Below are 20,500 nucleotides of genomic sequence, written 5' to 3'. Positions count from 1 at the left end.
TCTCTCTCTCTCTCTCTCTCTCTCTCTCTCTCCCTATATATATTACATTTATTTCTTTATACGTATAAAGATATAATTGAGAATGTTAAATGACGGGCAAAATTAAAATTTTATGTAAATTTTGTTCAACATCAGTATATTTCATCCAAATAAAAAAAAAAAGAAGGGGATCAGATGTAAACGTAGAACTTTTTGAGGGGGCGTAAGTACAATTTCATAAAAAGGTTTGGAAGAAAATGTAATTCATATTTTTAGAGGGGGTATAAGTGTAATTAATCCTAAATTTTAAGTCACACTCATAGCTGCAAATATGAACCACGTACACTTGTCTTTATATATCCAGCCCAATTGAGTACTCATTTTGCATCCCAAAGTGGCTTTAGTTTGTGTTGTCTTCACTAAAAGGATTAAGACTTCTCTTGCAACCCCTCCTATGGCTACCTTATCAAGTACTGCTAGTTTTTGTAACATTCTCTTGTCCTTCTTTTCAGTAACGATCCTTATAGGTTTACGTGCCGAAGCAAGAGCATTTTTCGTGTTCGGAGACTCCCTTGTCGACAGTGGCAACAACAACTACTTGGCTACTACAGCTCGCGCGGACTCACCACCGTATGGCATTGACTACCCGACTCATAGGCCGACCGGACGTTTCTCTAATGGCCTTAACATTCCTGATATTATCAGTTAAGTTTTAAAGTTTTGCCATTTTCGTATTATAGCTACATTTTCGAGCAATCTGATTGAACGTGTGAAGTCCAGTTGGACATCATGCCTGCATGCATATAGTAGGAAAATAATCCTACTTTCAATTTTAGTGTGATTCCAAAATGAGCTACTTATTTGTTCTCTAAGTGTTTGATAGTGCAAAAGAATTTGAGGTGATCAAGTATTGATCTATTGTACTTTAACATTTTTATTCTTGAAATAAGGACACGTGCATCAACTTTTGAATGATCTTTATCTATGTTTTCAGAACCAGATTGGTGATCGAACCAGTAACGTTATTGAGTTATTGAAAAAATTATTGACTTAGACATGATTATATATATATGTATGATATATCAATACATTAAGCGAAAAACAATTAAATAAAAGTAGTCAAATATACTGTAATTCTATAAAATTATTATACCTTGTACCTTCTGGAATTGAGATTCGAGAAAAACTAGAAGGTTTGGAAGAATTTGAGTTGAGTTGAGGATACGAGGGCTGAAGCAAATCCAAATTGCTGAGTGAGTATAGAAAGTAAACAGTATTTCAACTTAATATTATATATATATAAGTCAAACCTAATTTTGACCGATGACGAGACAAACTGGTTTTTATTTGATTTTGATCGGTCCACATTGATTCTTATGCCAGCAATTCTATACCCATAAACCGTCCCGAATACATGGTTGATTCTCTGTCGAACCTGCCTACGGTTCTGAAAATATTGATCTTGACCTATTAACGTAGATCAAGTTCACAAAACATTGATTTATAAAAATTTCATATAAACTAGGTACTAACGTTGTCTAAATAGAGTCGTCTGTGTTTAAGTAGAGAGAAACATTGCATGTCCCGAACATTCATTCATATATTAAAATCCTCAAAATTTTATAATGTAGAAACCAATCAAGTGTAAAAAAAGCTTGAGAAAGAGGAGTCCATCTAATTCAAATGGTTGATCTATTTTGTATAGGTGAGAGCATTGGTCAGAGCGAATCACCCTTGCCATACTTGAGTCCGGAACTCACCGGGCCGAAGCTCTTGGTCGGCGCCAACTTTGCTTCTGCCGGCGTTGGAATTCTCAGCGACACTGGAGCTCAATTTGTATGTCTATATATAAACCCCACACCTCTTCTTCCTAGATATTCAATTTCCTTGTAGATAAATTAATATGGATTGACTGTTCAAAATTCATCATCTTTTCACAGGTTAGATCTAAATTATCCTATGTATTTTAAATATATTTTTGTTCTTGTAATTTTGACACTTTTATATTTTTATTTTTTATTATAACTTTTTTGATATTTCGTAATTTTCGGGTTTTTCAAAAATCGCCGGAATAATCATGTGCGTCTCACGTGGTTCGTTTAAATTGTTAGAAGGGGCTAAAAGAAATTGAATGTATTAGCAACAAAATCTATTTAAGTAAAACAAGAAAATAGCAACACATACCCTTGATATCTTTATCTAATATTTCAAAAATTTATTTCTAATGTCAAAACTTATAAACTTTGAAATATTATCTATAGGGTTAGTTACACTTTTCTCCTTTAAGGTTTTGCGTAATTACACATAAAACTCTTATAATTTGAAAAATTACATTTAATACCTTTGGGATTTGCTTCCGTCGAATAAACGGCCGCTTCTTATAATTAGTCAAAATTCACTTAATTTGTTGATATTAACAAATTAATTGAATGAAGATCGATATTTACCTTCGATTGACTTGCTACTAACTTATTGTACGTCAAACAAATCATTGTAACTAAACTACCCTTATAACGTAGGAGATATACCTCCTCATACGAATTGACGCGTGAATATGTATAAGGATAATTTGATCATTAAAAAAAATTATTTGACTTACAATGAATAAGTAATAAGTCAATTGGGGATAAATATAAATCTTTATCCGATTTTTTTGTTCATAGCATCAAATTCGATAAATTTTAATAAAGGGTGTACTTATTTATTAACCAAAAACAGACCTTAGTGGTATTACATGTAATTTTTCAAAACACGAAAAAAATCTATGTACAATTACACCAAATTTCAGGAAAAGAGAGTACCGGCTATCCCTTATCCATATGATGTATTAAACTTATAAAATGAGCTTAAATGACCAAACCAACACCCTCATTAATAAATGTATCTAAAGAATCCATAAATTGCTATTGATGATCTTAGGGAAATGCTGCATACTAATTGATTGATGGCATGCAGGTGAACATAATAAGAATATCACAGCAATTGTCATACTTCCAACAATACCAACGAAGAGTGAGTGCGTTGATCGGCGCAGAAGAGGCGCAGAGACTGGTGAACGAAGCATTGGTCCTCATCACTTTGGGGGGCAATGACTTCGTTAACAACTACTATTTGGTGCCCTTCTCCGCAAGGTCTCGACAGTTCACTCTTCCCGACTACGTTCGCTATCTCATCTCTGAATACCGCAAGATTTTATCGGTAATCTCCCCCTCCCATGCTCTCTCCATTCATTCTTTTATTTTCCAAAATCAACATATGTCCACATTTTTCTACCATTTAAATCCTCTAAGTATAAGGGCGACAATTTTTGTGCCGTAAGACTTTATTTTAGTAATTTCGTCATGCAATTTTAAAATTTCTGTAATTGAAAAAGTGGATATGGTTAGCTTAATTGAGTGTACTTTTCAGGTCATTTTAGTAAATTCTGGATGTTTTTAGTTCTCGAAATGTGCAAAAAATTTTAAATTACAGGACAAAGTTGTCAAAACGGATTAGTACATGATTAAAATTGTTACCTCCCGTACTTACAGGGCTAAAACTATAATTTTTCAAAATTGTGCATGAAGTTATTAATAAAGAAAACTAGTTACGCATATATAGTGGTAACTAGTGACAACAAATAATTGTTGAGTTCGTTCAACAAGTAATTGTTGTTACTAAATTGTGGCGACAATTAAAGATGTGTCGGTAATTCTTTATAGTGATAATTTTATACGCAATTCTTCTGACTAATAATTATATAGTGTCAAAATAAAAATTGTTGTCACTTAAATAATCTTTAGTAACTTCAGAGTTGTCAATATTTGTCGGTAATATTATCTATTTGGGAAAAATACAATGTACCCCATTATGATATTTGAAATGAGCAAAAACCTCTCTAGAAAAAAGAATTAGCAAATTTCTTAACCACGCAACGTAATTTACTCAATTCTTTTTCTACAGAATCTTTTTTACTCATTTCATGTATTGGGGTGCATTTAACCCCTATATATCTTGATGCAGTGAAATGCAATTAACCTTATATGTTGTGGATGCAGAGACTTTATGAGCTGGGAGCTAGAAGAGTGCTGGTGACAGGCACAGGGCCACTAGGCTGTGTGCCTGCAGAACTAGCAATGAGAAGCAGAAACGGCGAATGCGCGCCTGAGCTCCAACAAGCTGCAGCCCTTTTCAACCCGCAGCTCACTGAGATGCTGCTAAGCCTCAACTCTCAACTAGGCAGCGACGTCTTCATTGCTGCTAACACACAACTAATGAACAGTGATTTCATCCGCGATCCTCAAGCCTTCGGTATATATATACATACATGCCCTTTCCACCATCCGATCCATCATTTTAGTATGCTCGTCTAAAACTTGTGTGTCTTTTCAGGGTTTATTACGTCGAAGGTGGCGTGTTGTGGGCAAGGCCTTTACAATGGACTAGGCCTCTGCACGCAGCTATCCAACTTGTGCCCCAACCGAGATGTATACGCATTTTGGGATCCATTCCATCCGTCCGAGAGGGCTAACAGGTTCATCGTGAGGCAGATCATGACAGGCTCTTCCGCGTATATGACTCCCATGAATCTCAGCACCATTATAGCCCTCGATTCCCGGATATAACGTGCCATTAGTCTCGTAATTCAAGCTTTTCGAGACCTACGTACCGCCATGAATTCCTAGTCACAACCTCCATCTACATGCGAGCTTCATTTCTGTGCGAGCAGTTCTACTTTTTTGGAATTATTTCTCTTTCAGATGCTAATAAATTAGGCCGCCGTCTTTCTTCAGATAAAGTTTCTGAAGCTGATTTTTTCATCCTGGAAGTATAAATGGTTAAATGTTCCTGTTCTAGCTACTTTAAGTGTAATAAGATCTGTGATTATGGTGATTGATTGAGCAGTTTTCGTGCATGGGAACTGTTTAAATACACAAGTTCGAAAGCATGTATTAATGTTTTTATAGATCGGGGATCATGACTTTTGAGGGACTGCAATATAAAAAGCGAGTGCTAGCTCTTGTGGTTTTCAGGGTAAATTATATTTTTTGTCCCATAAGTGACATGTTTCTAATTTTAGTCCCACACTCAGGTCAATTCGCACATTTAGTTTCATTTTTTTCAATTTGAGGACCAAATAGGGAATTCCGTCCAAAACTTAACCCCACAAAATCACGAAGAATACTTCAATATTAAAGACAATACGTTTTAAGTCCTTCCCATACTACCCAATTTGGTATGAAATTTTTTATAAGGATAGAGCTACAGGTCAACATGCCGAAGATATTGAAAATGCTTCTAATAATGTAAGTAAAGAACATGTTCCTGTTTTGCCTGAGTACTATATGCTTAGCCCAGATCCTAGTATATATGCTGATGACACTGAGTTCCTAAATTCGTTTACAAATGCACCCTCGTTATTTGAAAATTCACAAATACCCCATGATGTTTGATGAATAATGTAATCTTTGGATGGAGGTATGAAATTGTCAACTTTGCCCTTACAATATTTTTTATTTTAACTTTTAAAATTAAAAACTTACAAAAAAAATCAAACAGGGTGGATAAAAAAATTTTAGAAATTATAAAAAAATTATATATTCAATCCATAAAAAATTAAAAAAATAAATAGAATTATATTTTTTAATCCACAAAGTATTTTGGTCAGTTCACCACAAAAAATGGATGAAAATCTAACAGATTGAGCTAATTGTTAGACGGTCGTTAAAATTAAAGGATATTGGTAATTTTTGAAACAATAAGGGAATAATTGTAATTATATCAAACTTTATCAGAAGTTGCTGTAATTTACTCTTTTTACTAACAGAAAAGGATAAATTCCTTATTTAATAAACATAAAAGAGTAAATTTCTATTTTCAATTATTACATGAGATAAATTGCTATTCACCCCTTTTAAGTATAATCCAATGAACATATTCGATTGCGCTTATCTAATCATGTAATAATAAAAGCATAACAAAATAAGGACCATAAAAATCATAAAATAATTAAATATTGAAAAATAATATAAAATAAAAAATTTAAAACTTATTTCCAACAAAATCACAATTTTCCCTAAACCCTGTTTCAAGGGTCAATCAAATTCTTGTTGAACTCAAGTCTGCTCTGCCCGTCTTAAATCTTTCAGCTTCGCGTACCCTTTTCAATAGATTGATCCATTCGCACACTTCCAGTTGCTATGTTCGTGCTTTTGATTATTGTTGCAGTACCCACCGAAACATTTTCGGACCAAATCCTCAATTTGTTTCACTTACTTTTGTGATTTTTTCAGTTGTTGTTATCATTTTGAAGCAGAGAAGAATGTTTCTAAGAACGGTGTGGAATGTAACGATTGACATGAATTCGAGGCTCTTCCCTGTAGTGAAAAGGTCATTATCAGTTTCAGGAAGAGAGAGTGTAAGAGATTTGGCTTCAAAAGATGGGGAACTCAGAGTCTTTCTCGTTGCTGGGGAGGTTTCAGGTGACATTATCGCGTCTCGTTTCATGAACTCTTTGAAAAGGCTGTCTCCAATTCCTGTCCGTTTTGCGGGTGTGGGAGGGTAAGAATGATTTTTCTAGTATTTTGCTTAGCTATTTCAAGTTATTGGTTACACTGGATTCTTTCCGTATTCTACGAATTTATTCTGCTAATTCATTAGCTTTCGGGTGATCAATTTGTTATTTTCTGAACTGTTTTTAGCTTCCTACATCACGACTGACTAATGCACAATTTTCTTCATCCTTTCTCTTTGCTTTTTGATAACATTTAGGAGGTAAAAGTTTATTGTTTCTGAGGATGAGTGAGTCCTTTAGTTCCATCTCTTGTGTCTTCATTAAGTATCTCTAATTCACTCATAAAAACAACAAAAATAGAAAAGAAAAAAGATTAATGGGGCAAAGATAATGGGGTTAATTGTTTCATATCAGAAGAAAAACTGGAGACGAAATATTTATGTTAGAGATACTTAAATAAAGTTCGTGGGTTTGAATCACAGGAAATGCCCCCCTGGTGATGTCTATGCGGCACTCTTATAGTGGCATGAGCCTCATGCACTGATACTGATCTGGTTGAGCTCTAATTTACAAAATATGAGCTCGTAAGAAACAAATGAATGCTTGATGAGTCCTATTTAATTTGGTTTGAGTCGTTTGACTAGATTCTGTATCTATCAATTGGGTGTGTTAATTCAGTTTTTAACTTGTAGCAGTTTTTCTAATAAATCATTTTTGTAATATCGTGTGGTGATGTTAAAATTTTGGTTGAACCTAGTTATCTGTTAGCTCATCAGTGATAGCCTAGCAGGAAGCTGTTAGACATTCTCGAAACTAGCTTTGGTAGCCAAAGCCTCTGATGTAGGACTGATATAACCTTTAATTCTATGCCTCAACTACACATACAAGAGCTACTGTACCACTTTACTTTCTCATTTCTCATTCACCATGAAGTACATAATCACGACTCTTCTCATGAGGGACCGTTTGTTGGATTAAGAAAAATCATAAGTATATTATTGATCTAATGAATAAGAACAAAAACTTAGTGCTATGCCAGTTCAAGGACACTCTGGCCATCATCAACTTATATCTCTTGCTGGATGATTGAAACTCTTGTCAAAAAGCTACGAGGTTGTTTCTGCTTCAAAGTGGTAGTAGTATTCATTTTAGAAATCTGCCAACACTGAGTGAGATTGTTGTATGCGTTGGTGAGCATTAAATTCTTCTGCAGAGGCTGAGCTTAGCTTTAGAGAGGTCCATATGTTCATGGTTCTCAAGTCAATGCATTTCACACAAGTACTTGAATGGAGAAAGAAAACTTTGTGTATTCTTATGCTTTTTTGTCTTTCGTTAGGTTGATGATGTCACGGCAAGGATTGAATTCTTTGTTTCCTATGGAAGATATTGCAGTCATGGGCATCTGGGAGTTGTTGCCGCATCTTAGTATGTTCAAGGTAAGAAATTAGCAAAATGAATTTTAGTTAACTTTCAAAAATCAATGCAGCTTACTTCTTTGCATTTTGGTTGTGTTCCACTGTTTACATGGTATTACTATTATTTCATTATAATTTGGTCTGAACTGCAAACCTTCAGCTTAGATTGAAAGAGACAATTGAGTCAGCTCTTACTTTTCGGCCACATGTTGTGCTAACAGTGGACTCAAAAGGGTTTTCCTTTCGTTTTCTGAAGAAATTGCGAGGTAATTTTCTTTTAACTGCTCTGAGTTCTTAATAAACTTTTCCATTATCCTTATGCAAGGGGAAAAAAATGGTGTAGGAATATGGGAAATTTTTTGCAGCTAGATATGGTGAGGAAAGACTGGCTAGTCCTCAACATTTTCACTATGTAGCACCATCTTTCTGGGCATGGAGAGGAGGGGAAGCACGACTTAAAGGGCTTTCGGAGTTTGTGGATCATATGTTCTGTATTCTCCCATTTGAGGCAGAAGTCTGTAGATCAAATGGATTAGCTGCAACATTTGTGGGCCATCCAACATTAGAAGATGCACTAGAGCTTAAGGTGAACTGTTGTGTATACTTTTAGCCATTTATAGGTTGCTTCTGGTGAAGAACTCACCACTGCCCTATAAAATCTGAAAGAACTGCACTTCACTCTGCTGTTTACTATTTGGTAAATGTTTGCAACTTATCTTGGTTCAGTTTGTTATTCTTGACTAATTGTTTTGCAGATTAACAAATGCATAGTGAACGAGTGGAAAGTTCAAGGTGATGGAGAGAAATTTAGGAAGAATTATGGGATATCTTCAGGTAGGATGACGTATATTCATCTCTGGAAGAAGGGTTGCTTCATTTTTGTTTTGAACTTCCTTGTAGTAGGTATTTGAAATATTATCCTTATTTGCTGCAGCATATCTCATTCTGATCTATCATTGTTGTTAAGTCCCCTATGAACTGGGAACACAGTGGTCAACTCTGAAATAATACAAGATATACATGCTGGAGTGATACAAGAGACAATAGTCTTATTGATAAAATCTATATACTAGTCTATCCAATCGCAACAAGTCTAAACATTTCTGATTTTTGTATAAATCTTCATCCTTTTTTGTTGGGCCAGAAAAGGTATTACTTCTCAAACTAGTTGCAATCTGGAACCCTAGAATGGTTTAGACCGCATTTAATCCTGTATTAACCGTGTATTGATTTTTGCATATTAAGAATCGACAATCATTTCTTTGCTTCCTGGAAGCCGGTTGCAAGAGGTCACACGAATGCTTTCCATATTTTCACGCACTATGGAGCTACTAAAAAATGCCTTCTCGGAGTTGACAGCAGTTATCCATGTGGCACCTAATACGCATGTGGAAGAGTATATCAGCAAGGCTGTTCATGAATGGCCTGTATCTGTTGTATTGGTTCCAGGAGGGTCACCATGCATGAGATACAATTCGTTCAGTGTAAGGCTTGCAGTATCATTCCATATTGTTATGGATGAATAAACTTAGTTCATGTTAAAAAAATTTCGATGTAAATAAACAGTACATAGCAGGATAAAATATGAATTTTATAAGAATTAGAAGAATGAAGGAGCTCTGAACTGATTGCATTATGCTTCTCCCTGTTTAACAGATGGAAAAAAGCTCAATAGCAAGGGCTTTGGGTTTGGTTTCCACTGCAAGCCTCTGCCTGAAGTTGATTCCTCCTACCATTCTAGTTTGGACGTAACTTGTATATTATACATGGCTGAAAGTTAATATATGTGGGTGGCTTTGTTTTCTGGAACATACTTATGAACCAATAAGCAACGCAGAACGTCCAATGTGGCTAGTTTAATTAAGTTTGAATAGGTCTTTTGTATTGTTTGGTTTGTGCAGAATCTTTTAGTCAAAGTTGTTGCATGCTAAATGAATTTGCTTTTCAGCTCCCAATTAACAAGCTATCCTATCTGGTTCTATACAATGTTTTGAGCATGGATGATTCTTTCTAGGTGTTTGGACTGATAGTCTTAGGTAATCTCAATCTTTAAACTTAGTCTTACTGTTTGGATCGTGATGCAGGCAAGTAGACTAGCATTGTGTACATCTGGGACTGTGGCTGTGGAATTGCAGCTGGCACGGTTACCTTGTGTTGTTGCATATCGAGCCCATCTCCTCACTGAGTGGTTCATTCGATACAAAGCTAAAATACCTTACATCTCACTTCCTAATATCGTTCTGGATTCCCCTATAATTCCTGAAGCTCTTTTTGAAGCGTGCACGCCCTCACGATTGGCACCACTGCTCATGTAAGTCCCTTCCGTTTCCTCAATTACAGTGACTCATTTTCGTTCTTGTACCTGGCACACGACGGGTTATCTTTCAAGTAAAAGAAAAACAACACTGCCATCTGAAGCTTGATTTTTACTATCAAGCAAGATTATATCCTTATGTTTCTCTGGTTGTACATGTTAACTAAAGTGAATATTAGAAGTTTTTCGAGTAAATCACGCTAATACTTCAAACAGAAGTGATGCTCTAGAATTGTTATACTGCAGAGACTTGATGCACGATGAGAGCCTGCGTTGGAAACAAGTATCTGCAGCTGAAAAGTTTCTCAATTTACTTGATCCTCTGAAGAGAGTAAGTGGCAACCCAGCCCAGTCAAGACACAAACTTCTGGAATATACACCAAGCGTGATAGCAGCATCAGCAGTATGGAACTCTTGAAGGATTTGATAGTTGTACTCCTATTTTTTATTTCATGGGTTGATTTTTCCGATTCCTGACTGTTAGACAACGGGTTTTGTGAAAATGTTTCTCATCAGAATCAGAACAAAATAATCACTGTACCGGTAAATTCACTTTTTGTCCTCCAAGTATATCACTGATTCATATTTGGTCCTCATGGTACACATTTCATACCATGAATCCTTAACGTTTTAAAAATTAAATCAGCTTTGGTAGTCGCTGTTAGTGCACTGTTAAAAGTTAACGGATTAATTCATTTTGGTGCCAAGACAACAGTTTTCTTCTTTTCAGTCCAGAAGAATAAAAGAGTTGTGCATTTCTAATAGAAGAATCTAGTTGATGCTCTGTGTATGCATAGAATTTTGGCAATGATGTTAGAACAGAATGTTGTTTCGTTTCTTGAGGTTGCAGATTGTTGAAACTTGGAAGTACCAGATAGAGAGAAGGGTAGGTCATTATCCTTTTCGCCAAATCGGATAAGCATTTGTTCGCCAAGGTACCTTAAAGATAGTCATTAAATTAGTTTCAGTTAGTTTTGGTATTTCAAGTTCCTCTGTTATCTATTGGATGTGCAATCTCTTCGTTAGTTTCAACGGTCAACTAACATAGAGGATTAACTTCAATCATTATAAGAAAAAAGTGAGGGCCAAAATTGATAAGATGGGAATATAGGGTACTAAAATTGATTTAGTGAATAACATAGAAAATCAAAATTAAAATATCTCTATCTTTGTGCCTAAAAATACTTTCTATATGCTTGCTGAGGCAACCATCCTTTTAAAGGGACTGATAAATTACTTCTATCTGTGAAGACATTTTTTTAATTTTGTTGTTCTATTCTCATGGAGCACTGCCATGGTTGCATTTGTTGTAGCACCCCCTACAACATTATATTTTATTATCACCAATTATTATATACCCTTTTTGATTATCACCCATCTTATAAGAAGCTTTCATCTAAAATAAATAAGGCAAATTTACTTGTCAATAATATATATACATGTATATATATATTTATCATAAATTATAATACATGTCGTCAAAAGTTTATATTTATTATTCCACTAGTGTACTCATGTATACAATCTAAATAGAAAAATAGCAGATTTCTAACTATTACAAAGCTTAAAATGCAAACTAGTAAAATACTAGTGTATCTTATAGTAATATAACTAAAACTTCCAGCATTATATGTCACTACTGACCCACCTAATAAGATAGCTGCATGATTTAAAATTCAAATGACTAGTCATTGTGATCTATCTCCTGAAAAATATATGGCAATGAATTAGCTGGCTAATTAATACCACAATCATTTATCAATCTATATTACGATATACCATAAATCGTTGTTTATATTATTAGGACCCTACTTACCCTAATGAGCACATCAGTCAATGATTTTGTCACTTATTATTTTCTCAATCAATGTCATATCATATACAGCACAGGTTACCTATTGATTGTGATACCTCTACACCTTCCAGTGTGTAGCAATTTGAGAGCAAGACATCACAATAAATATGACATCCCCACACCATGTCAGTGTGTAGCTACTAGCACTCAATATTCCCTCTACCCCAAATACCTCTGTATCCAATGTGCCATGGTCCTAGCTTTATATTCATTTTTCTCATATTACATCTATTAGAAAATGTGACCAGAAAGTCTTGGTCTTTATGTAATTTGTTTTTGATAATTTCAATGTAGTATATTATTTATGAATAAAATAAGTATACATTATTTGGCAATTGTATTTGTGGTGCTTACTAATTATGTTTATACATTTAAAATCATAACAAATCCCACAAATCACAAAACAACCCATGTCATTGGGTTGGAGATTAGATGACAGCTATAAAACCAACTTATGAGGATTAGGTTTGAAACGTTCTAAGTCGAGAACTACGAAAGTAGGCATCAAGAGTCCTAATAAGACTCACTAAATATTGCACTCATTGGATGAGTTTCATGTTTTATCGGCAACAGACGTTAAATGTCTGTACAAATTTAGTGGGTAGTTGACAAGGTTGTCAAGCCAAATGAACCGACTCGCGGGAAGTTGTCATATGAAAGCCTTGGAGGCTTGGTCAGTATCGTTGGTACTTTTCGGCTCCGATAGTATAGGATTAGTCCTCCAACTTGATAAAGTATGGCAGTTACATATGATGGTTGTATCTTGAACCTGGAAAAAAATGATCCTGTCTAGAATTTGGTATAAGCTTTATCCAGTACAACGGAATGTGTAGTGGTGAGTTTCAAGACAGGATATGTCACTTGCCAGTATATGACAGTTAAGTATCCTATGCACTTTGAGATGGTTTAAACTCTTAGAGTCGGTGGCCACAATGATTGGTCGAGTAGGAAATGATTTCCTATGCCAATCAATAAATACATATCTAGTTACTCAAACCAACGCCCAATTCCATACTCCAAACCAAGATCGGGTACGAATGATAGAAGGACCGTACCAATATAATACTGGAAAATTTAAATGTTCACGCCAACATTCACCTAGTCTCTAGTGTCATAGACGTTGACGACCACCTATGATTACGGGCATTTTCCATTAATGGTTAATCGAGAATAATTAATTAAATTTAATTTAATTAATTAACTATGTTGGACACAAACCCAAGTCTCGTTGAAGGTGAACCTAAAAAGTCACACACAAATCACCATAAATTAATTTAGAATTGATTCAAGAAGAAATGAATTAATTTAATTAAATGAGAATATAATGATTGGATCATTATTGAAAACTCATTTGATGGATGACCCAGGAATAATTAATCTGGTTACTAAATTAATTGGATTAAATGAACTATTGGACTTAATTTGATTAAAATTAATAATATTTAATTTAATGCTCAATGGACTTTGATTGAACTTGATTTAGTTTGAGTAAATCAAACCCGATCCACAACTTGAAGTCCAAGCATGTGTTCATCCCACTGCTTTTTATCATCTGTGAATTATCCTCATGGAGAATCTGTTGTGTTTCGAAGTATACTTCCATCATTAGGAGCCACAATAACTCCATCAGCCTCCTCCTCAGTTAAACACAAAGTAGATTTGAAATTCAACATCATCCAAACCAAAAGCAGCAAATAATAACACCAACCAAAATGTATATGAATTATGTAGAGAAAGATTGATATCTTTTTAATTATAACACTTTAATACGTACATTGTAAAATTTGCACATAGGTTTTAAAGATATTATATTTAAATTTTATCCTTATTTTACTCAAAAGAAAAAAAATATATATGACTTATTGAGAGAAAGATTGGAATACCTGAAGAGATGGATATAATTTACTTTCAAAACTTGTTACTTCATATTCTTAGATCCATATTGTCCAGAAAACAACACACAACACAATTTGTTAACAAAATTTAGACTCAAAATTTAAAATTCAGTAGGTGGAAAACATTTAATTATTGTTATTTTTTTTTATATATGACTTAAGTCACTCATGTAATAAAGAGATGTGTAGTAATTAAATTTTTAATTGCAAAGTATCAAATAACAATGCAATTTGTGAACACAACAGTGAGTTAAGAAACAAAATATGAATAATGCAATTAGAGTGGGAGTCCGGTACTAGATTTTATCTGGTAGTATGTTTTAGTATTCAATATAAACTCGATAATATTCACATTAAAAGTCAGCTATCCGAACTCGGATACTTTGTTTTTTGTAATTTAATTATGAAGAAAGTAGGGACGATAAAAAAGATTTAAAAGCATCTTTTTTCTTATAACTTTATACTTATAAATTATAATTCATATGCATCATATGACTTTATCTGTTGAAAACATTATTCAAAAATTTAGTACCAAATTATGATATCAACTTATTAATGTCCACATCACAATATTAATTTGATTATCCAAATCAGAATACTACTGTACTTGTAACAATAAATTAATTCTCTCTTTTTTATGTTTAATTTATACTTTTTCATTATTTTTAAAATAAAATCATGCACTCAATTAACACAATCAAGTATTTTTCTATACTGGATAACCGACCAAATTTATATGAAACCGGGTTAGAATAACCCGAAACTAAAAAATATCCAACCCAATCTACTCAAATCCAACCCAATCTACTCAAATCCAATCATATCAAGTCAGGACCCGATCCGAACCCACCCCTGAATACAATGCATGTCCCTTGAGGTAACTTATGTTACTGGTAGTTACCCAGTTAAAGGTTCTGTGTAGCATTAAGATGTTGAATATCATAATGCTACGACTTTGGCCAACATGAGATTCAAAATAATAATTCTATAATATATTTTACGATATATATATTTTAAAAACAAAAAAGACGACCTTTACTACTAAAAAATTAAAATAATTATAACATATTTGATTACATAAATTTTAGAAACATAATCATAAATTTTTTGTATATATAAGATAAACGTTTAGCAACATTTCCCAAACTCTACTGTTAATCATTCATATTCTAAGTCACAATAATTAAAAACATTTTCATATTCATCAAATTATTTTTAACAATAATATTCATAAACTACATATTTTCTAAAAGAAGTAATTGTAAAAGCACGAATATTTTACTGATAATTTATACAAAAATTAAAAAAAATTCAATTTTTCAACCCTCCACCAGACCTACTATCGATCAAACTAAAAGAAATAGTCATGGGACACAAGCACAGATATCTTTTGTATAATTAAACTGAGCACTCAACGCTCTAATAATCTTAAGTTCGAATCACCAGATGATGTTCACTACCATATTACTAGTTCCTTTATATTTAAAAATAGATGGTAGAAAAAGAATAAATTTCATTGGCACCACTAAGGCCAGGTTCAAATATAACTTCCTATCCTTTGAAAAATTACAAATATACCCCTTGAAATTATTGTAATTACAAATACACCATATATGGAAAATGATGTCCATTACTCAAGATGAGGAGTATTTGTATATTTAGACCTAAAATTAAGGAGGGTTCAATGCAATCTACCCTAGAAAGAAAGAGGAAGAACAATAGAAAAAGATTTCAAGATACAAGCCATTACTCCTCTCACCAAGATGGTCAACACTTGGAATGAAAGTAGGCAATCAAACTAACCCATAATTATTTGTTTCAAAAAATCATGCAGCTTTGCCATATAACTCTGAATCTGTATATAGGATTTATGGAACTAAACAGAAGAAGCGCCACTCCACACTGAATGAGTGACTTACCAATGATAGCTCTATGTAAAGATCAAACATTGTACATTAGCTCCCATCAATATTCACCTAAGTATCACCAAATTCGAGGGGGAGAGGGGGGGCGAGAAAGGAAAAGTCAAAAACACAAGCTATACCCGCTATACATCCCCACCCAAAACCTTATGCATCTCTAATTACAATGAAAATCAAGATGGAAATGTTACCTATGAACCCTCAAGAAAGTATAGGTATAGAGGCAAAACCTCGTTGATTTAGAAATATGGACAGGCTGAAAAACGCTCCATGCCATGCGCTGTAAAACCACAAACGTACCAAACCGCTTTTGACACATACATCAACTCGGCCCTCAGATCAATTCTATTGCACTTTTTGCTACAAATTAACTGCTGGAGCTTGTTGGACATATGATGCATCAGTCTCTATGTACTAATTGTAGATTCTAACAGGCTTCTCAAATGTGTGCCGATTCTGCAACATCAAGGAATAACCAGTCAGTGAGAGAAGATAAATCAGAAGACTGGAGGAAAGAACGTAACCAAATATCAAACATGGGATCCCAAAACGCAATGGGATTTAAAATATTTCTTATGCTAGATACAGTTTAGTGCTCAACAGCAAATTCTAAATTCTACCAGGCAGACCATGCATAAACTATGATATGAAGATAGTTAGCTCTAGCTCCAGAAAGAAATGAATTAATAAGTTTATTACCCTCATGTTTTGGACTAGTTACAAAACCATCCCTCTGGCAAACATAAATAGATTTCTTGCAACCAAGGGTCAGTAGAAAATTCAAATACACTTTAAACCAAAAACCTAAAAAATGATGCAGAAAGTCCGAGACATGAAAAGACATAGTGAACATGGTCATCAGTTCAAAGCATACTAAATTCAAGTATAGTGAGCTTGACCCACACAGCTTAAAACTCGAACAACAATTATATTATAAAATATATAGTAACCACCAATCAGAGTTTCTCCAATTCGCAGACGGCTTAGATTTACTTAATATTTAATACAAATCTAACAAAGAAGTTAAAATAAAAGGTAATTTATCAATCATCATTTTTTGGAGGGGACACCAAAAGTACTCATCTTCATCCACGCCCTCTTCCCTAGAATTCACCTCATGAAATCTCTTCTAGGGCCACCTCATTCACCACTCCATGCTAATGCCTCAACAACTCCACTGCTTCTCCCACCCCTCTGTCAGCGGCATTTGGCACCATTCTTTCAACACCAACCTCTTAAGCCCCGACAACAAGCCACCCACTTCTTCCCACTACCATTTCTCCTGCAATAAAAACACATGCATACTCCCATCTCTTAGAACGCCAACCAAAAACTCCCCCATCTAACTGGATCATCTCCCCAACACCATCCACAACACATTTTGAGTATTGTCCTCACACTGGCCTAACAAGACACACTAAAGGCCCCAGCTAATATGTAAAGTAGCCCAGGGAATCTTGGATCTTTTGTCAGATTGAATCCAAAGATTAACAATGGTGGATCCTTAATAAAGAATCAGGTTTGGAACCTTATGAAAATAATCACTGCCTTTTTTGCCAGCTTGATCCCCAATTATAACGAGAATTTGAGTGGATTGTGAATTTGAGGTACATGATGAGGCCACAATAATATGCTTCACGAAATGATACAGCTATATTTCACAGTACTCTTAACAAAGCTCATATAGAGATATCTGCAGAGAAGGGAGTAATGAGTTTGATGTGGACGGGATGGCTAAGGGCAGTTTGTGCGCACAATGTATAACTCACAAACATTTAGCTAACACAAGATTGTCTTGATTTCATCCTAATGCTGACATCATCTTTTCAGTGACAACGGACGCATGGAAGGTAATTAGTCAAGCAATGTCAACAGCAAGGAAGGTATACCCATAATTTCAAAATATAGATTATGAGAATTGTGATATCAATAAACAAAGATGGTGTAACTAACCCTAGAAGTAAAGAGTTTCTATGATTAAAATCTCAATATGAGAGTTGGAATCAACTTCTTCCAGGGCCATGCTTACACAAGATGCCCGATGTACTAAAAGCTTTACCTAAGACCAGAAGCTGCTTGGGAGATGAAATAACTTAGAGCTTAACCTATAGAACTGGAGTAGTAACAAGAAAGAAGGGAAATAAGATCCTAGTTCTCAACCATGTATTACTATAGGAGTACCATAGTTACAGGTCCAAGTAAGATAGTTTCATACATGTACATATCTTACCTGGTTGGCTGCATACGATCGTTTTGGAGCATTGTCAGAGTGCTCTAGTCCAAGGTACTGCTCCCAAGCACCATAAACATCTCTTCTCTGGAACACAGGATTACAATCAGAAAGAGTAACATAATCAACTACATCAGGATAAATGCAATAAAGCAAGCATGCATGGGAAGAAAGAATGTCACTGTAAGAAATATCAGAACCTGAAAGCGACTGGATACAATGTCCGAATCTTGAAGATACTCGGGCCGACCCAAAGACAAAAATGCAAATTTCCACTAGAAGAGATTGAGAGGTTTCAGGAGTTGGAAATCAAGAAATTGTGTTAAAGAAGCACTGATTCTCCATTCTACTTTTATATATAAATAAGGCAACTCAAGAAAAGAATTCCACAAACCTTGGAGAACTCCTCATCTGGAACATGCAACTTTTTTTGTATTCGCTTTTTAACTTCAGTCAGAGTCTCGCCCTCGTGAATGACCAAGAAAAAGGGATCTCCAAAATTTTGCACCTGCTGCAGGGAGATGAATACAAAAAGCCACTTGAATGTCATTTGGATTAAAGGAAATGAACAGAACAGAAACCACATTCTCTTTTTGATTTGGAAGATTTTTTCCAGCATAAACTTACAACTTGATTCTGAGCAGTATCTTTCATAAAATGGTACACATGGATCAAGCGATCATGAGGCCCAAGGTTTTTCTCCTCTTCAGGAATCTGCAGTGAAGAGAAAACGGAAAATATTTTGGAAAAGAACAAATTAATTTCTCTCAGTCACACCTTCATCCAAAATTTGCTTTTCATGTTTATAATAATTCCCAAGTATATTTTCTTCTATACAGATATTGTAATTATAAAGAAACTCCTATCAGCATGAGGGAGACAAACTAAAGTACATCAGGAACAAAACACAGAATGGTTACAGGAGAGAGAGAGCTGTTCATGTTTACAATAGTTCCCAAGTACATTTGTTTCTATAAAGATATTGTAATTAGAAAGAAACTCCCATCAGCGATAAAAAGACAAATTAAAGTACATCAGGAGCAAAAACAGAGAAAGCTCACAGGAGAGAGAGTGACAATAAAGATAAGGTAGAAAGAGATGTTTGGAGGAATGGGAGAGGAGAAACAAAGTTAACCATTAATTGATAGGTATTCTTCTTTAAGCTGCCGTGCTTATATAGCAAGATTATTTTATGCCGCAATTATCCCTCCCTTACTTTATTAAACATCATTGAGTCTTTTAGCGAGGACAATGTACCCTAACTCCACCACTGGGTTGGTGAGACAGTTCCATAATCACTAGGTCTAATACCCTACGAGGGCATTTACCCTATGCTATGTCAGCCAATACAAGAGATAATATTTGAATTATGTAAAAATTAAATCAGTTACTCTAAATTCAAGTGTGAAAGAAGCAGCATCATTGATCTTTACTATTATAGGAAAATCAATATTTATACAGAAAATCAAAATTCCAGTCCATCATATATAAAATTCAGCAGCAGTGTAACCTACTGCCACATTCATGGATTGAGTACAAGATCAAAAATGAAAGATTAGGAATAAAAAGAAAAACATACTACAATGTGATAGTCAACTTACCTCCTCTGCACGCAATGTCCAGTATTGATCATTTATGTTCTCAATCTTTTCTTGCTGCGGGAAAATCTGCAGACAAGGGGGAAAATGATATTTTTTGAAGAAACCCACTAAACAAAAACTGTATTAACACCACCTTAATTTCATCAAAGGATGTGCAATTGCACAGAAGCTGAAGAATCTAACTTCGTTGATGAATGTGGTAAGAAAGTACAGCAATGAGATACGAGGTCTTTCTACCCCAAAGTCTCATCCTCTGTTATGGGTGTTTGGATGACTGATAAATTAGGCTAAGAACAATACATAAATCCTCACTGACACTTGTTATTCATACGAGCTAAATATTTTCACATTCCACATTGTCAACTTTCCTTCTCTCCAATCACAAGATTGGAAAATGATCTGAATTTCCTTATATATCCTAGTCGAGCCACTGGTATTTCTTCTGTACAGACCGAAAGAGGCCGCATATTGGTAACTCATAGAAGCAAAAGGCTAAATTCTTCTCTGTTGGTTAACAGCATTAGCTCTCGAAGAAAGCAATCTTGTTTAAAGGGTTGCCAAAGAAGTTCCAGTGAGGCTTGAAATGAGCCAACACAGGCCAGCTTTTGTGGAGTATGGAACTCTACCCTATGATTAGCTGAATCTATCCATGGGCTTCTCCCACACTAATCTCACTATTGTTATTCTTAAGAAACAAAAAAGATCTTGCTAACCAATAGCTAAAGTTCATTACAGTAGTTGATTTGTTTGCACCAACAAAAGTCAAGAAATAAAGGGGAAAAGAGAGATTGGAATG

The 20,500-nt window shown here is 34.6% G+C and overlaps 3 protein-coding genes across 7 annotated transcripts in view; 2 read left to right on the top strand and 1 right to left on the bottom strand.

The window, feature by feature from the left end:
• On the top strand, nt 379-4,990 carry LOC105161028 (GDSL esterase/lipase At5g33370). The gene is made up of 5 exons (XM_011078585.2): nt 379-683; nt 1,685-1,815; nt 2,935-3,177; nt 4,017-4,269; nt 4,351-4,990. Exons 1-5 carry the CDS (start codon nt 434-436, stop codon nt 4,581-4,583), a joined length of 1,110 nt encoding a protein of 369 aa, XP_011076887.1. The 5' UTR covers nt 379-433; the 3' UTR covers nt 4,584-4,990.
• Nucleotides 6,039-10,811, top strand: LOC105161027 (probable lipid-A-disaccharide synthase, mitochondrial). Of its 3 annotated transcripts, XM_011078583.2 has the most exons (9): nt 6,050-6,160; nt 6,252-6,519; nt 7,809-7,908; nt 8,048-8,153; nt 8,253-8,473; nt 8,643-8,721; nt 9,133-9,371; nt 9,972-10,198; nt 10,448-10,811. In XM_011078583.2, exons 2-9 carry the CDS (start codon nt 6,281-6,283, stop codon nt 10,617-10,619), a joined length of 1,383 nt encoding a protein of 460 aa, XP_011076885.1. In that variant the 5' UTR covers nt 6,050-6,160; nt 6,252-6,280; the 3' UTR covers nt 10,620-10,811. The 3 variants fall into 3 exon arrangements, with proteins under 3 accessions (XP_011076886.1, XP_011076884.1, XP_011076885.1); XM_011078582.2 differs by having other exon boundaries at nt 6,041-6,519; XM_011078584.2 differs by lacking the exons at nt 9,972-10,198; nt 10,448-10,811 and adding an exon at nt 9,544-9,963 and having other exon boundaries at nt 6,039-6,519.
• The window catches only part of LOC105161025 (ubiquitin carboxyl-terminal hydrolase 12), a 22,609-nt gene continuing 17,872 nt past the window's right edge, over nt 15,764-20,500 (bottom strand). For all 3 annotated transcript variants that reach the window (XM_011078578.2, XM_011078579.2, XM_011078580.2), the window contains 6 exons: nt 19,705-19,770; nt 18,731-18,817; nt 18,498-18,614; nt 18,304-18,378; nt 18,104-18,190; nt 15,764-16,329 (listed from right to left, as the gene is read on the bottom strand). In XM_011078578.2, the coding sequence (XP_011076880.1) occupies nt 16,288-16,329; nt 18,104-18,190; nt 18,304-18,378; nt 18,498-18,614; nt 18,731-18,817; nt 19,705-19,770 (474 nt within the window). In that variant the 3' untranslated portion in view covers nt 15,764-16,287. The remainder of the gene's footprint in view (nt 16,330-18,103; nt 18,191-18,303; nt 18,379-18,497; nt 18,615-18,730; nt 18,818-19,704; nt 19,771-20,500) is intronic.

Source organism: Sesamum indicum, linkage group LG4, assembly GCF_000512975.1.
Source record: "Sesamum indicum cultivar Zhongzhi No. 13 linkage group LG4, S_indicum_v1.0, whole genome shotgun sequence".
Lineage (NCBI taxonomy): Eukaryota > Viridiplantae > Streptophyta > Magnoliopsida > Lamiales > Pedaliaceae > Sesamum > Sesamum indicum.
Note: the sequence above shows the minus strand (reverse complement) of the source record. Positions and strands in the feature narration are given on the sequence as shown.

What these genes read in the sequence shown, in the direction of transcription:
- LOC105161028 (XM_011078585.2), top strand. Translation starts at nt 434, where the DNA reads ATGGCTACCTTATCAAGTACTGCTAGTTTTTGTAACATTCTCTTGTCC. An exon ending in TAACATTCCTGATATTATCA is followed by an intron (nt 684 to 1,684) that starts GTTAAGTTTTAA and finishes TATTTTGTATAG; the next exon opens with GTGAGAGCATTGGTCAGAGC. An exon ending in AATACCGCAAGATTTTATCG is followed by an intron (nt 3,178 to 4,016) that starts GTAATCTCCCCC and finishes TTGTGGATGCAG; the next exon opens with AGACTTTATGAGCTGGGAGC.
- LOC105161027 (XM_011078582.2), top strand. Translation starts at nt 6,281, where the DNA reads ATGTTTCTAAGAACGGTGTGGAATGTAACGATTGACATGAATTCGAGG. An exon ending in TTTTCTGAAGAAATTGCGAG is followed by an intron (nt 8,154 to 8,252) that starts GTAATTTTCTTT and finishes AATTTTTTGCAG; the next exon opens with CTAGATATGGTGAGGAAAGA. An exon ending in GAATTATGGGATATCTTCAG is followed by an intron (nt 8,722 to 9,132) that starts GTAGGATGACGT and finishes TTGCATATTAAG; the next exon opens with AATCGACAATCATTTCTTTG.